At 43.4% G+C, this 16,867-nt stretch overlaps 1 protein-coding gene across 1 annotated transcript in view; it reads right to left on the reverse strand.

The window, feature by feature from the left end:
* Positions 1-7,166: 7,166 nt before the first annotated feature.
* Positions 7,167-16,867, reverse strand: part of qsox1 (quiescin Q6 sulfhydryl oxidase 1) — a 166,328-nt gene continuing 156,627 nt past the window's right edge. Inside the window, exon 12 of the mRNA XM_059984848.1 lies at positions 7,167-9,810. Within this exon, the coding sequence (XP_059840831.1) occupies positions 9,005-9,810 (806 nt within the window). The 3' untranslated portion in view covers positions 7,167-9,004. The remainder of the gene's footprint in view (positions 9,811-16,867) is intronic.

Below are 16,867 nucleotides of genomic sequence, written 5' to 3' on the forward strand. Positions count from 1 at the left end.
AGTTTCTTAACTCTACCCAGAAGGATTTTATACCTTCCTATCTTATGTCACCTCTTTCTAAGGCTTTGATTTTTTTTTACCAATACAACCACTCCTCCCCCTCTGCCTGCCTACCTGCCCTGTTGATACAACATGTATCCTTGAATGTTAAGTTCCCAGCTATAATCTTTTATCATGAATCTGTGATGCCCACAATGTCAAACCTGCCAATCTCTAATTATCTACCTTATTCCATATACTGTGTGCATTCAAATATAATACCTTCAGTCCTGCATTCTTCACCCTTTTTGACTTTGACCCCCTGCTACACTTTAACTCATCCACTGACTGCAATTTTGCCCTATTATTTGCCTGTCCTTCCTCACAGTCTCACTATGCACTGCATCTACTTCTGTAACAACTGTCCCATCCTCAGCCCTATCACCCCAGTTCCCACCCCCTGCCAAAATAATTTAAACCCTCCCCAACAGCTCTACCAAACCTGTCCATGAGAATATTGTGCCCCCCCCCCCTTAGGATCAGGTACAACCTGTCCTTTTTATACAGGTCAAACCTTCCTCAGAAGAAATTCCAAAAATCCAGAAATCTTAATTGCAAATGTAACTTTACCAACACCTTGCTCAAATGCAACTTACCGTAATCTCTGTGCAATGGACTGATGAAGGCCAGTATAGCTGAAGTCTTCTTCATCACCCTCTCTACCTGTGTTGCCAATTTAGGGGAACCATGTACTTGCACTCCTTGGTTGCTTTGTTCCAAAGCACTCCCCAGGGCCCCACCATTCACTGGTAAGGACCTAGGAAGTGCTGTAGAACATTTGTATCATTGGACTCATTTGTCTTCCTAAAATGAAACACTTTTCACTTAACTAAGTTAAACCCATTTGTGACTCCTCCGCCCACTTAGCTGATCAAGATCCCTCTGTAAATCCCGATAAACGTCTTCTGTGTCAATAGCCCGACCTATTTTAGTGTCCTCTAGCATTTGACAGTACAGCCCTGGGAAAAACATTGACTACCCTATCTATGCCTCTCAGAATTTTATGAACTCTATCAGGTTGTCCCCTCAGCCTTTGATGCTGCATAGAAAACATCCAATGCTTATACAAACTATTTTTTGAGAATTTTCAACATTTTCTTCAGAATTCTAATGCTTGAGGTACTTCCGTTTGTGTTCCAATTAAATGCAGCAATTCATAATAAACATTAGATTCCAGTCTCTTTACCTGCCTCCTGTATCTAAGGGGTCTGAAACTGAGGGTCACAGCCTTGGAGTGCAGAGTAAAATACTTAGGTACTATCCAGGGGATGGCTAATTCATCTTCCTCTTATAACTGGTCCTCCCCAGGTCATAGCAGGGTTCCATTCCTGAGAAGTAACTGAAATGTAGTTGCCTGACAATATATTTAAATGAATCTTAAGCAATCTCAGAGGATCTACCCTGGGATCAATACATTCATGCAATTATGAAGAATGCATGCCAATGGATATACTTCATTAGGAGTCTGAGGAGATTTAGTATATCACCAAAGACTAGAACATTTCTAGAGATGTACAGTGGACAGCGTTCTAACTGCTTGCATCGCTGCCTGGTACGGAGGTTCCAAAGCACAGGATCAAAAGACAGTGGAGAGGCTAGTAGTCACAGAGGCTGGAGAGGGTTATAGATTCAGCCAGCGACATCATTGGGTGCAATTCTCCCCACCACTGAGGACATCTTCAAGATGCGTTGCCTCATTAAGGACCCTTACCATCTGGGATGTGCCCACTTCTCGTTAATACCATCAGCAAGGAGGTACAGGAACCTGAATATGGACACTCAATGTTTTAGGAACAGCTCCTTCTCCTCCACTATGAGATTTAGTAACGGTCCAAGAACCTGTGAATATTATCTCACTATTCCTCAATTGCACATTGTATATTTTAATTTTTTAATTTTAACATGGTATTTTTATCCCACTGTACTGCTGCCATGAAAACAGCATATATGTCAGTGATAATAAACCTGCTTCTGATCCTGCCACCATCCAAGACAATATGTTTCACTCAACCATCCAGATATTGCAGTGAACCAATTTCCCATGCAGCAGAAAATGATTGCATTCGCCTATTGTCGTCGTCGTCGGTAGGTCGCATCTGGAATTTCCAGTTGGCGGACGATTTCGCTCCATATTCCCCTCTGACATATTGGGAAATCATGTACGTGGCAGGTTACAGCAGTGGTTTGCCTTTGCCTTCCGCCGGTTTTTTTTTAAGAGATCTCCAGCTCCTAACCCAGCACAGATGGAAACAGTGCAAGGGAGCCGGTTGGATTCAAACTCGGGACCTCTCTCCCCGAAGTCAAGCGCTGATGCCACTACGCCACCAGCCAGCCTTGCATTCATCAAGGAGCCAGCAAGTTCATCCTTTCAGCCTTTCCAAAGCTTGTTCACCTGCACAGCTGTACATCCAAGTTGAACGTTTGTAATCTGGGCAGAACCTGTATCCTACACTACAGCAGGGCTATTGGAGCAGCAAGTCCTGGACACTCAGCTCACTGCATATCCTGTCAACTCTAAGGCCAGGCTACATTTTCGAGTGAGCCTTCTCTGAACCTGGCAGCTCTTGAAGGAGAGTTGAGAGTCTCATGCTGTAGGGCTGTCAAGAGCCCTTAATTAAATTAGCTTGGAGGAGTGTCACAGCAGCTCCCAAAGGGCCAGACACCATAACTAATCATTACCCTTACTACACAGCATGCATGACTCCGGTTGTCTTGTTAAAGGAATCCTCCTGTCAATTTGAAGGGTTCTGCAAGTGCACCCCTGCCACATTCACTGACCTGTTGCTCGGCGATATGTTGTCGACATTTCAGTGCCGCAACTAAAATCCGATGTGTCAATTTCAACCTGACCGTGGATAATCAGCTACCATTTATACACACTGCCTGAATTTCTTTTCCACTGGAGTTAATTGAAAGCAAAATTAGCTGGTGTGTACAATGGGCAGCCAATCTACGTGTCCAACAGTTAAAATCCACTACTTGGTAACCTTGTGGTGATTTAAAACAGATGCACTAGCTCTGCAATGGACTAGTAAACTTGACTGGTGATTTAAATCCAGGATTATTAACATTTAATGGCTATCTGGTGTAAAAATGTTGCACTAGTAGCTTTCAATCCTATGGGTAATGCAGCGACAGCCCACTTCCTTCCTTCCTTGAATATTCTGCACAGAGTGTAGGGGCAGGGTGTTGACTGACAGGCTCTAGGGAAACCACATTCTGAGCACGCACATGAAAGCACTTTAAGGGCAGTGCTGTGTTACCTTGCTACCAAGAAAGCAGGATGCAGAATGAAGAATGGCACTTGTGTGTCCTGCAAATCATCTTTCATGACAGAATTTAAGATAATCCTCCTCCTACTTTGCTTTCAAAAAGTAAATTAAGCATCAAACGCCTCTGCTGCAATTCTCCTCTCCCTCAAAGGTAGAGCCCGGCAATCTCACGTACATTCCATCAGCAAAATAAAGCTTGCCTGAGCCAGCAATCGGTCGTGGGCTCTAGCAGGAGATATATGTTGCGTTCTCCTTTCTCTTCCTCCCATTAGCATACAGGTCTTCCTCAGACATGTTACACACAAGCAATCACAGACATGTTGCTCTTAAAATGCTCTGTTTGTAGCATTACTGCAATGGTAATAACAACTTCAAAGAGAGACTTACAGCTACTGGAAAATATCTCAAATGTACTTAAACCATCGGAATGAACTCACAGAGTGGTTTACTAGTTTAATTCATAACTTGAAAAATGGAATTAAATTGTAGGACTAGGAAGAGGAAAATGCAGGATGGGACAGCAAACAGACAAAGGGGGTTAATCTTGAGTATCACCCACAGATCTTGCAGTGCTCTGTTAAAGCTTGCATGAAGTTGCTGGAGAAAATTCTTATCGATAGGATATATGATCACTTGGAAACATTTGGCCTAATTAGGCAGAGGCAGCATGGCTTTGTGTGGGGCAAGTTGTGTCTTACCAATTTGAATGAGTTTTTTGACAAGGTGATGAGAGAGATCGATGAAGGTAATGCAGTGGGTGTTGTCAATGTGGATGTTAGGAAGATGCTTGACAAAGTCCCACATGGAAGGCTAATCCAGATTAGGATGCATGGAGACCAGGGTGACAGAGGGTAGTGGTGAAAAGCATTTATTCGAGCTTGAGGTCTGTAACCAGTGGTGTCCTGCAGGGATCTGTGTTGCTTGTGATGTATAACAATGACTTGGATGAAAATGTAGATGCGTGGGTTAGTAAGCTTGCAGATGATACTAAGATTGGTGGAGTTGTAGCTAATGTAGGAGACTGGCAAAGAATGCAGCACAATCTTGATCAGTTGCAGATATGGACAGAGAACTGGCAGATGGAGTTTAACTCAGATAAATGTGCGGCGTTATACCTTGGTAGAGCAAATGACCCTTCACAGTGTTGCTGAGCAGACAGATTTTGGGGTTCAAGTTCATAGCTCCTTGAAAATGCTGATAGAGGTTTCAAAGGTACATTTAATGTCAGAGAAAGGTATACAATATACATCCTGAAATTCTTTTTCTTTGCAAACATCCGTGAAAACAGAGGAGTGCCCCAAAGAATGAGTTAAACGTTAGAACCCCAAAGCACCCCCCAACTCCCTCTCCCATGCACAAGCAGCAGCAGCAAGACGACGACTCTCCCCAATACCACCACCAGCAAAAATCTCTATGCAATACTCCAGATATGGCCTAACCCAAGTTGGAAGGACGTTGAGGCTTTGGAGAGAGTGCAGAAGAGGTTTAACAGGATGCTGTCTGGTTTAGAGGGCATGCGCCATCATAGGAGGTTGGATAAACTTGGGTTGTTTTCTACGGAGCAGTAGAGGCTGAGGGGAGATCTGATGGAGGTTTATAAGATTATGAGAGGCATAGATTGAGTAGACAGGGAGTATCTTTCTCCCCAAGGTTGAAATGTCAAATAGCAGAGGCCATGTATTGAAGGTTCAAAGGTAAGTTGAAAGGGGATTTGAGGAGTAGGTTTTTTACTCAGAGTTGTGGATGGCTGGAATGTGCTGCCTGGTATGGTGGTGGAGGCAAATACATTAGAGACTTTTCAGAGACATTTAGACAGGCACATGAGTATGAGGAAGGTGGAGCAAAATGGACATTGGTTAGGTGGGGGGGATTAGTTTTTGGGCTTTTTTGGCGGTGCATGTGAATGCAGCAGCCTCTTGGGGGCAATCAAAGAAGCTTTTTTCTTTGTAAAATTTGTTTTTTACAATCCAAAGACAAGTCTGCTCCAAGAACATTGGGTACTGCAGGGCTACTCCATCAGTAAGCTACTTGTTGATCAGAGTAGCTGGATGGAGGAGCTGGTTAGGATGTCGGAAGAGCCGGTTTGGATTCAGACCAACTGACCTGGCTACAGATTTCGTTGCTGCCCCCTGCTCGCAAGCTTCGGAGTTGGTACGGTATAACCATGGGAGATTGTCTCGGACATTTCATTGGTGATTGCAAGACTCTGTTAGAGAGTGATAATGTAAGTTGCCGCTGGCCTACAGACCTTGTCTGGTGGAGGGACAGATGACATGGGAGCTGCGTAGTCTCAGTTGAATTGAGGACCAGGGCTCAAGCCTCGGGCTTGGCTGCTGTTGCAGAGCAGGTGAGAGACATGGAAGCACTACTGCATGGTTGAGCTCAGCTGGGCCCTGGCCTTGCCCATCGGTGCAGCCCTCTCATGTTTGAACGGTGGAGAGACAGGTTGGATTGCGTGCATCTGTACACTGCTGGGAGATTGTACATTGACTGCTGGACATTGTTGCTCAGAGTTTTGGACTACCTAGTTTTTTTTCAAGTGAATATGTTTCTTTGCTTGGTGTTTTGAATTATGTTACTTGCTATTTTTGGACGTTTGCTTGCTACTTTGATTGTTTAGTACCTTGGCCCCAGAGGAGTGCACGTCTCGTTCAGCTGTATCTATGTATGGCTCGAATGACAACTAAACTTGGTTTGATTTGATTTTTGATTTACTTTTTAGCTGATCTGGCACATTGTGGGTGAAGGAGCCCGGTCCTGTGCGCTACAGTTCTGTGTTCTATGTTAGATGAGAAAAACTAGGAATGGTGAAGCCATGGGTAGCCTTCTCTGCTTGGAAATATTCATGGAGGTTTTTCCATGTTCTCAGTGGCACTTATAGGGTCAAACAGCCTTTTTCCTCCCTCAAAGTCAGTCCAATAAGAGAAACTGAAAAGGAAACAAATGTGTATAATTTATATTTTTCATACAAATGTCGTGCCTGTGATACCACAGCAAGACTTCAATTCCACTTGTACATATAACAATAAATATTATTTTGAAATATCACCTTAGAGTTTCTCACAAAAGTTAAACCTTCCTAATCAGCTGCTAATTCTTAGTGACCTCAAAAGAGCCCTTTGTGGAAATGATGAGAAGAGTCCTGGGGCAGAATAGCCGTGATCATAGGGAATGGCGGGGCCTCTCCCTGCTCTGTATAACTGTATTCAACACCTAGCATTTGCTTCCATTGCCTTCAATGCAACTGAATGCGTGAAGTTCAATGGAACTCAAAATTAATTCCTCACAGAAAACAACCTAAACTGCAGACTTTATCTTTCCCAACAGATAATGAACTTGCATATTATTATGTCAACCTCATAATACACTGATGGCACAATACGGCTTTGTAAATGTGGCATTGCTACTACAAAACACATGCCTCACCTGTAGACTTCTCAGCATCAAAAGCAAAGAAAGATAATTGATTCATGATCTCAGTCCCTCCTCCACCTTCCCAAGGCCAGTGAAATATGTTTTAAATGTGAAGTCGCTGTAATAATGTAAGAAGCATTCAATGGGTATAAATGTCCTCTGTGGGCGTTGCATTGATCTTTCAAACCAGTGGTTGTACTCATTGGGTATCTTAGCATCTCAGTGTGAAAGGTGTATAACATTAATCAGTAATGAAGGGTCTCATCCTGAAATGCCTGCTCTTTATTCCTCTCTATAAATGCTGCTGAATTCCTCCAGGATTTTGTGTTACTCTGGATTTCCAGCCTCTGAGGAATCTTTTGTGTTTACATTAACCCCAATGGTTTTTCTTCAGGTCGGTGATGATGGAGGCCAGTGAAATAAAGAACTGAAAGAGTCCTATAAAGGTGAAACTCAAAGATTTCCTTTTAATTAAATAATGATTATGTTAGCAGTACAGAAATCAAAAATGTGTACTTCCCAGGCAGGGCAGAAAATCTTGAGAAATTCCTTTTCAGATTACCGATACCAGGAACTGAAGGTGACCAATTGTTTTCAAACCACTAAAAGAAGCAATGGAGCAAATAGTGAAAGATTATTTGGAGGTGATCTGTTTAGAGTCCTTTGCTCTTTGTCAGTATGAAAGTAGCTGGTTTTCTTTCATTTGTAATACCTGTTGGAGCAGGTTGGCTTGCTTTCAAACAGGGATATCCTGAAATCTATCCCACAAGGCTGCCTCCTTCAAAGGAAGCCAGAAGGCATTGAGAACTTCTCCTGCTGCAAGATAAACACTATCATGAGCAAATTCAATGCTTTTGATCACATCATTACTTCTGTCCAAAGAAAGGGTTTTCTTTGATATGGTACCTTTTGCAGTCTCCAAATTACTTTATCACCAATCATCTCCTTCCTGAGTGAAGTTCTAATGTAGGAAACATGGCAGCCAATTTCTACACAAATAACAATGTGATGATTATTAATTTGTTCTAGTTGTGAAACTGTTGGGCTCTTGTAAAAACCTCAGGTTTGCTAATGACTTTCAGGGAAGGAAATGTGCCTCCTGCCATGGACAGGCCTATATATGACTCCAGACCCTGTGTAATGTGACTGGTTCTCAATTATCCCTGAATGTCTCAATAAGCCAATCAGTCATCTGAGGAGTATTTAGGACTATGAAATAAACAATGGCCGTTATCAGCATGCAAAATAAATGTCTGGGGCTTGTATTTCTGGGACCCTCACCTATTTGGTGGAACTAGGTGAGAGTAAGCGTTCGGCATGGACTAGAAGGGCTGAGATGGCCTGTTTTGTGCTGTAATTGTTATACGGTTACATTATTCTTCTTCGAATACTGCAAAGTGACTTTTAACAATCACTTGAGTGAACAAACAGAGCCTTGTTTTAAAATCTCTTCTAAAAAGATGTCAGTTTGGACCACTGCACAGGTTTGGACAACTTGAAGCTTGTGAAAAATCAAGGGGAACGATTTGTAGTTAGTGTTAAGCCACCATATTGAGACCGTGGTGGAACTTGTGAAAGTAACCTCTAGATTAGTGCTGTGCAAATTCAGTGTTTCTGAATACACTGTGCATGGGGTTATCCACGGAGTGCAGCACTTTTGGGAAAAGGATGTTTCTATGTTGGGATTTTATTGGTTGGTTGGAAATGTTTCAGCATAATTACTTGAAAAATGCAACTGCCAATGGACTATAGTGTGCAAATCTACCTGCTCCGGTTTAGGAAGTCCCAGAGATTCTGTCTCCTTACCCTATTTTCCCACCAACTGCCACAAGACTTTTCCAATGTGCTTTGACATGAAAACATCAAAGTCAGGTCCTAGAGATATATGCAGGATAGGTGCCTATTTACCTTTGCAGAGTCAGGTGCTATTTCTGAATCATACCTCATAGGCTGTGACATACCAAACTGTTTTCTTAATCAGAGGTCCTTTGCAAAAACAATGGAGCTTTATCATGGAGGGTTTGAAATCCTGGTGTTTTATCTTACTTGAGTGAGCAAGTCAGAATCTAATATTCTAGATTTGAAATTATTTTGTGATCAAATGTGTCCATTATTGTTAATTTACAAGTTACCCCGTGGAAACATTATTTTCTTTAGCTAGGATATTAATGTTCTAAATTGTTTCTAATTCAAGAGCTTCCATGTCAATGGAACATTAATGTGAGTGGATACATATATCATTGCACTCCCTGAGGCCTATAAACCCAGTCTTTGTTTTATCACTTCCTTTCCCTGCCATATTTAATGCCAATACAGGCTGATGTGAACCAATATTTCAATTTCCAACACCGAAACATCATTTTAAAATAGAGGTACAATGACAATAGAGACAAAGCGGACAGGAAATACAACATAATACACAGGCCAGTATCCATGCGGGAGAAGTTCAACCATTTTTTCTTGGCAATGACATGATCTCCACCCCAGCCTACCCAATTTTGCAACATCTCCCTAGACTCTCCAGATTCATCAATGGACTGTAGGTGCAATTGGGGTCCACGGTATTTCTTGCTCATAATGCTGGCTCTCTCATTTTCAGCACTGTCATTCAAAGCTTGTTTTTTGTATTGTTCATTCACAAACAAGTCCAGGTCGACAATATCTTCTACATCCCTCCTAGCAGTACTTTTCCACTTGACAAAACTCCTTTTTTGACTTCTGATTCTCCTTACACTCCTTTGGTTGACTTGATGTTCTTCATTCATCACTGGTGGTTCTGTGCTTTTTTCTTTTTCCACCTTGCCCTTGTCTTCCTCTATGTCTTTCTTCCCCTCTTCTTCTGGGACAATCCTCTCTTGTCCCTGCCAAGTACCTTCTCCCACCTTATGCTGCTTCTTCAGGAGTGCCTTCTCCTCTTCCAGATAACTGTAGTCTATGTTATCCGGGGAATAATGTACATTGAGGAAGTTCAGCACTGCATCTAAAATCCACTCATGGTGCCCATTGTGGTCATTGTGACAGTCCGCACACATGTCTGGAGGTGGCCATTGAATCTTTGGGAATTTTGGATCCTCACTTAGTGCACCTAAAGGACATAAAGAAAACAAAGAAATAATCAATAGTACACACAATGTAAAAATAATTCAGTGGCTTTGATTTTACACACTGGAGTTGGAACACAACGTGTAGGGTTGGTGACCAGGAGTTATGTAACAAACCCAGGTATGACCTCTGGAAGGTCACAGTGAGTGCAAAGAGGCAATTTCAAACTCAACTAGAATAATAGACAGATGCTTGACAGCTGTGGTAGGGTTTACATAATGTAACTTCCTACAAGGCAAGATCAGGTAGCATAAGTGGCAATGACCTTTCACTCCTGAATGAACTCAATGCCCTTAATGCAGGCTTTGACAGGGAGACCTAAGCAAGCCACCACATCTCCGATCTGTAATTTCAGTCTCTGAGGCTGATGTCCAGACATCCATCAAGAGGGGCATCTACAAAAGGCACCTGGTCCTGATAGTGTACCTGGCTGAGTACTAAAAATCTCATTGGACAAACTGTGTCGAATAGTTATGGAGAGAGTTAACCTCTTGTTTCTATGCTCTGAGGATTCCATCTGTTTAAGAAGGTGTCCATTGTACTGGTGCCCAAGAAGAGCATGGTGACCTGTCTTAATGACCACCATTCAGTGGCACTTATATCAACTGTAATGAAATGCTTTGAGAAGATAGTTATGGCATGCATCAACTCCTCCCTCAGAGGTGACCAGGATCTTCTCCAATCTGCCTAGCAGCACAGCAGGTCAACAGCAGATGTGATTTATCTGGCTCCTCACTCTGCTCTAGACCAGCTGGACAATAGGAATTCATGTCAGGCTGCAGTTTATTGACCACTGCTCAGCATTAAAAGCAATCAGCCCATCCAAATACAGCACCAAGCTTCAAGACCTGGGGCCCAGTACCTCGTTCTGCAACTGGACACTTGACTTCCTCATTAGCAGTCAGTGAGAATTGGTAACAGTATCTCCTCCATCTCCTCCTCGTGGACCATCAACACAGGTATGTCTCAATGTTGAATGCTTGGCTGCCTGCTCTGCACTCTGCATGTCCAAACACAGTTCTAATGCCCTCTTCAAATTCACTGGCAACAGCCTGGATGAATCACAGGTGATGAGTCAACTTACTAGAGTCGCCTGGTTGAGTAACAACAACCAATGCCAACAAAACTAAAAAGCTGAATATTAACTCAAGGAAGTGGAAGAAGGGTGAACATAAACTAGTCTAGATTGGGGGATTGGCAGTGGAGAAAGTTAGCAGCTTCAAATTCCTGGGCATTAACATATCAGATGACCTGTTCTAGGTCCAGCACATACATACACTCAGTGGCCACTTTATTAGATACGCCTGTATGCCTGTTTATTAATGCAAACACCAATTGTGTGGCAGCAACTCAATGCACAAAAGCATTCAAACATGGTCAAGAGGTTCAGATGTTGTTCAGACCAAACATCAGAAAGGGGAAAAATGTGATCTAAGTGGCTTTGACCATGGAATGATTGTTGGTGCCAGACAAGGTGATTTGAATATCTCAGAAACTGATAAACTCCTGGGATTTTCTTGTACAAGTCTCCTGATCAGGAGTTCCCAATTTGAGGTCCACGGATCCCACGGTTAATGATTAGGATCCATGGCAGCAAAAAGATCGGAAAGCCCTGATCTAGAGTTTACAAAGGATGTTGCAATAAACAATAATAGTGCGAAAAACAAACAAAAAAAATCCACTGAGCAGCTGTTCTGTGGGTGAAAATGCCTTTTTAATGAGAGAGCTCAGAGGAGAATGGCCAGACTGTTTCAAGCAGACACAGGAATGTGACACTAACTCAAATAACCACATGTTAAGACAGTGATGTGCAGAAGAGCATCGCTGAATGAACCTTGAAGTGGATGGGCCACAGCAGCAGAAGATCACACCGGGTTGTACTCCTATACCTAATAGAGTGGCTGCCGATTGTATATGCATTCACAAAGAAAGCATACCTGCATTTTTTTTTACTTTATAAGGAGGGTAAGGTCGTTTGAACATTGAACACACTAACAAACTGCTAAATGTCCCTTGACTGGCTGCATCATAGTCTGGTATGGCAATTCAAATGCACAGAAACATAGGAGGCTGCAGAGAAATGTGGACTCTGGCCATGCCTGTGTAATCCTAACTGCAGGCATCTGTGGTGTCCCTTCTACCAAAAGGCAATCAGGGCATGGGTGGAATGGAAAAAGTTTACAAGAATATTGCCAAAGTTAAAGCCCACTGTCAGGAAGCAAGTGAGAATGTTTTTCTTTGGAAGAGGGAAATAAGAGTGTCCTGGAAAAGTTGCGTTGCTGAAACCACTGGAACGGCCATATTTCTCGGAAGGCTGGTCAATAGGCATATGAGGAGAATGTGGCTGCATCACAGCGAAGTGGGAAGGGAGTCGTACATCATACAAACATTGACATGGAGGATTTTATTTTATTGAGATACAGAATGGAATAGGCTTTTCTAGCCCTTCGAGCCATGCTGCCCAGCAACCACCCCCCCCCCCCCCCCCGATTTGAATCCTAGCATAATCGCAGGACAATTTACAATGTCCAATTAACCTACCAACTGGTTCATCTTTGGATTGTGGGGAAAAGGCAGAGTGGCAGGAAGAAGCCCACACAGTCACTGAGAGAATGTACAAACTCCTTACCGAACGTGGTGGGAAGCTGGGTCACCTGTACTGTGTAGCACTGTGCTAACCACTACGCATTTTCACCATGCGACCATCTCCTACGCTGTGGATTTTATGAAGTTCTAAACAAATTTAGTGCCCTATTAACCTGCAACCTGCATGACTTTGGGATATGGGAGGAAACTGGAGCATCCGAGCAAAAACACACACATTTACTGGACAATGCACGAACTCCACAGAGTCGGCAGCACAGGTCAGAAGTGATGCTCTACTTGCTGTGCCATTATGCTGCTGTTATTTGCTCTAAAGCAGTCTAATTGCCAGAACAGACTGATTTGTGTATTTCTACCTATATGTCCTGTAACGAACAAAAGTTTTGGTAGACGAGTCCTTTCCACAAAATCACTGTCCCCTTAAGTACTGTGAAAAAGTTCAAGCATGGGTAAATGCTGCTGCTGAAAACACTAAGTGCAAGAAAGTCATCCCAAGCCTGAGGGAGGCACTGCCGAGGAAGGGAGAAATATAAAGATTTGCTTTGTTTGTCACATCAAAACATACACGAAATGTGTCATTTACGTCAAGATAAACTAGTGAGGATTGTGCTTGGCCACCCACAAGCATTGCCGTGCTTCTGGCACGAGCATCATGTTCACAGCTTACTAACTCTAACCCGTATATATCTATAATGTGGGATGAAACTGGAACGCCTGACCAATCTCACATGGATTCAGGGAGAACATACAAACTCATTCCAGATAGGGATGGGTATTGAACCCCCATCGATGATCAGTGGTGCTGTAAAGCGAAGCGCTAACCGCTACGCTACCATGTTGCATAGGAGCAACCATGTTCCCCAGGAGTAGGCCATTCACCCCTTCATGTCTGCTAAACCATTCAATAAAATTATGGCAAATCTTTTATCCCAGCACCACTTGTTGCAGTAATCCTTAATATCCAAAAACTTATCACTCTGCTACAGAAATATGAGTATACAGGAAACAAGAGAAGGAAAATTGTTTGCATTAGGAAGAAACTATAGAGCCCTTGTGTTTAAACTTTAAAATCTTACAAGGTTTAATTCAACAGTTGGATGAACAGATGGCTGCAGAAGAACAAGCAGTTGAGAGGCCTGCCTGATTTGAAACACTTGCTGTCCAGGGTGGCCAGCCAATAATGGAGTGCCCAGTCAATCTGCCTTGTTAGCAGTAGAGCTTTTAACCATTCAGCCATCCATCAAGGAGGTCAGCGCAATTGAGAACCCAATACTCAATAGACCACTATCCCCTTACACTTCACTGGAGCTTGTCGTCAGGCACCAGGCCCCATCCCAAATGCCACATTATGCTGAGTGTTGGCTGTCACTCAATTGTCAGCCTGTCTCTCTGCTTTCACCATTCAATGTGCATGCTAATCAGAATACCGAGAAGGGGCTTGGTAAATCATTCATTGCAGGCGATTCAAGTTAATCAGGAACAACAAATGCATTGACTCCAGCACGTATCACAATGAGCAATATATCCCACCAATGATGAACTCAGGAACTGCATGTTATACCATGGAGTGGGTGACATCAGGCAGTACCAGCATGCACAACCAGCTCCATGCAACCTTCTTTATCCTGAGGAGGATTTGTGTGTGTTTCAGGGATCTGCTCAAGCCATCCAAAAGACTGGGCATTTCAGATCTGGTCAGTGGATCAGGGTCCAAATGAATTGCAGAGTTAGAGATCTGAATAGGGCTTCAATGTAAATAGCAGAGGGGGTGGGTTTAACAGATTGGAAAAGTGTGGAGAAAGGAAAAGGAGAATGCAGGAGAGGTTACTGAAGTTTCCAGAATAAAAAAATAAGGACAGAAAGTTAAGCTTAAGAATTTGACCAGGCAACATAGAGCCAAATTTGAGAAAAAGGATGGTGGATATGAAACTGAAGGCATCATATTTGAAAGCACTCAGGATACGAAACAAAGTAGATGAGCTTATAGTACAGTTAGAATAGATACAGCATGGAGATCACAGAATCGTTGCTGGAAGAAAATCACAGCTGGGAGCAAAACATCCAAGGATACACATCCTATTATAAAGACAGGCTGGTATGCAGAGGGTGGGGTGACTCAGTTGGTAAAAAAAATGAAATCAAACCCTTTGGAAGAAGTGACATGGGGTCAGAAGATGTTAAGTTCTTGTTGGAGGAGTTAAGAAGCTGTAAGGGAAAGAAGGCCAAACTGGGAGCCCTATATAGGCTGCTGAATAGTAGCCAATATATGGGGTACAAACTACAACAGGAGAAAGGTAATATTATGGTGGTCATGGAGAACTTCACTATGCTGGTAGAATGGGAATATTAGGTTGGTTCTGGATCCCAAGAGAATTAATTGTCGAAATGTCTTTAAAACAGCTTGTAGTCTGGTCATGTCTACTAGGGGAAGGGCATTCTGGATTTCGTGTTGTGCAATGAACTAGATGTGATCAGAAAGCTTAAGGAAAAGAAACTCTTAGGAAGCAATGATAATATGATAGAATTCACCTACGCTTGGTTATGCAGAAGCAAAAGTCATTTACATTCTGCCTGCCACAGTCCCAAGACACACCAGGATGTGTAGTGGGAGAGAGAGTTTAAACGAAGTGAGTGGGAAGTCGGCATATGTTATGTGCCACAATCCCGAGGAGACATGGGATTGAATAGAGGGAGAGAGAGTTTAAAAGTGAGGGGGTAGCCAGTATCTTTTGCATGCCACAGTCCCTGAGCAGACATTGCATTCTGCATAGTCAGGCACCTGGCAAAGATCAGTGTTGGAGTGGGGAGTTGAGGGTTTGGCTCTTCAAGGCTTCCCAGAGGAGATTCATAGACCACAGGTAGATTCCACACCCCCCCCCCCATTATTTATTTATTTTTTCTTTCTTTCTTATTGCACATTTAGAGCAGTGGGGATGCCAGGCAGGGTAGTGGAATGCTCCTCTTGTGGGTTGTGAGAAGTGCAGGGAGACCTCCAGTGTCCCTGACAACTACACCTGCAAGAAGAGCATCCAGCTGCAGCTTCTAAAAGAATGTGCTAAGGAGTTGGAGCTGGAAGTGGATGAACTCTGGATCATGTGGGAGGCCAAGGGGTTGATAGACAGGGCATACAGGGAAATACATTCACCCAAGATGTAAGAAACAGGTAACTGTATGACTATTACAAGGGGAAAAGGGAATAGGCAGCCAGTGCAGATTATCCCTGTGGCCATTCCCCTCAACAATAGGTATACTGCTTTGGATATTGTTGGGTGGGATGACCTAGCAGAGTCTCCAGCACTGGGTCTGACTCTGTGGTTCAGAAGGGAAGTGCGGAGAAGAGGCAAACTGTAGTGATAGGGGATTTGTTGGCTAGGGGAAAGGAGGTTCTGTGGATATGAACAAGATTCCTGGATGGTTTGTTGCCTCCTGCGTGCCAGGATCAGGGACATTTCAGATTGACTCCACAGCATTCTTAAGTGGGAGGGTGAGCGGCCAGAGATCGTGGTCCCTGTTAGTACCAATGACATGGGAGGGATGGATTGATCGATAGGAACATAGAAAACCTAAAGCACAATACAAGCCCTTTGGCTCACAAAGCGGTGCCAAACATATCCTTACCTTAGAACCTCCAAGGCTTACCTATAGCCCTCTATTTTTCTAAATTCCACGTAACCATCCAGCAGTCTCTTAAAAGACCCTTTCGTATCCGCTTCCACCACTGCCACCAGCACCCCATTTAACGTACTCACCACTCTCTGCATAACAAATTTACCCCCGATATCTCCTCTGTACCTACTTCCAAGGACCTTAAAACTACGCTCTCTCCTGCTAGCCATTCCAGCCCTGGGAAAAAGCCTCTGACTACCCACACGTTCAATGCCTCTCATTATCTTGTACACCTCTATCAAGTCACCTCTCATCCTCCGTCTCTTCAAGGAGAAACGGCCGAGTTCACTTAACCTACTCTCATAAGGCATGCTCCCCAATCCAGGTGACATCCTTGTAAATCTCCTCTGCACCCTTTCTATGGATTCCACATCCTTCCTGTTGTGAGGCGACCAGAATTGAGCACAGTACTCCAAGTGGGGTCTGACTAGGGTCCTATATAGCTGCAACATTACCTCTCAGCTCTTAACCTCAATCCCATGATTGATGAAGGCCAATACACCGTATGCCTTCTTAACCACAGAGTCAACCTGCATAGGAACTTTGAGTGTCCTGTGGACTCGGACCCCAAGATCTGTCTGATCCTCCACACTGCCCAGAGTCTTGCCATTAATGCTATATTCTGCCATCATATTTGACCTACCAAAATGAACCACTTCACACTTATCTGGGTTGAACTCCATCTGCCACTTCTCAGCCTAGTTTTACATCCTATCAATGTCCCGCTGTAACCTTTGACAGCCCTCTACACTATCAAGAACACCCCCAAC

The sequence above is a fragment of the Hypanus sabinus genome, chromosome 11 (assembly GCF_030144855.1).
Source record: "Hypanus sabinus isolate sHypSab1 chromosome 11, sHypSab1.hap1, whole genome shotgun sequence".
Classification (NCBI taxonomy): domain Eukaryota; kingdom Metazoa; phylum Chordata; class Chondrichthyes; order Myliobatiformes; family Dasyatidae; genus Hypanus; species Hypanus sabinus.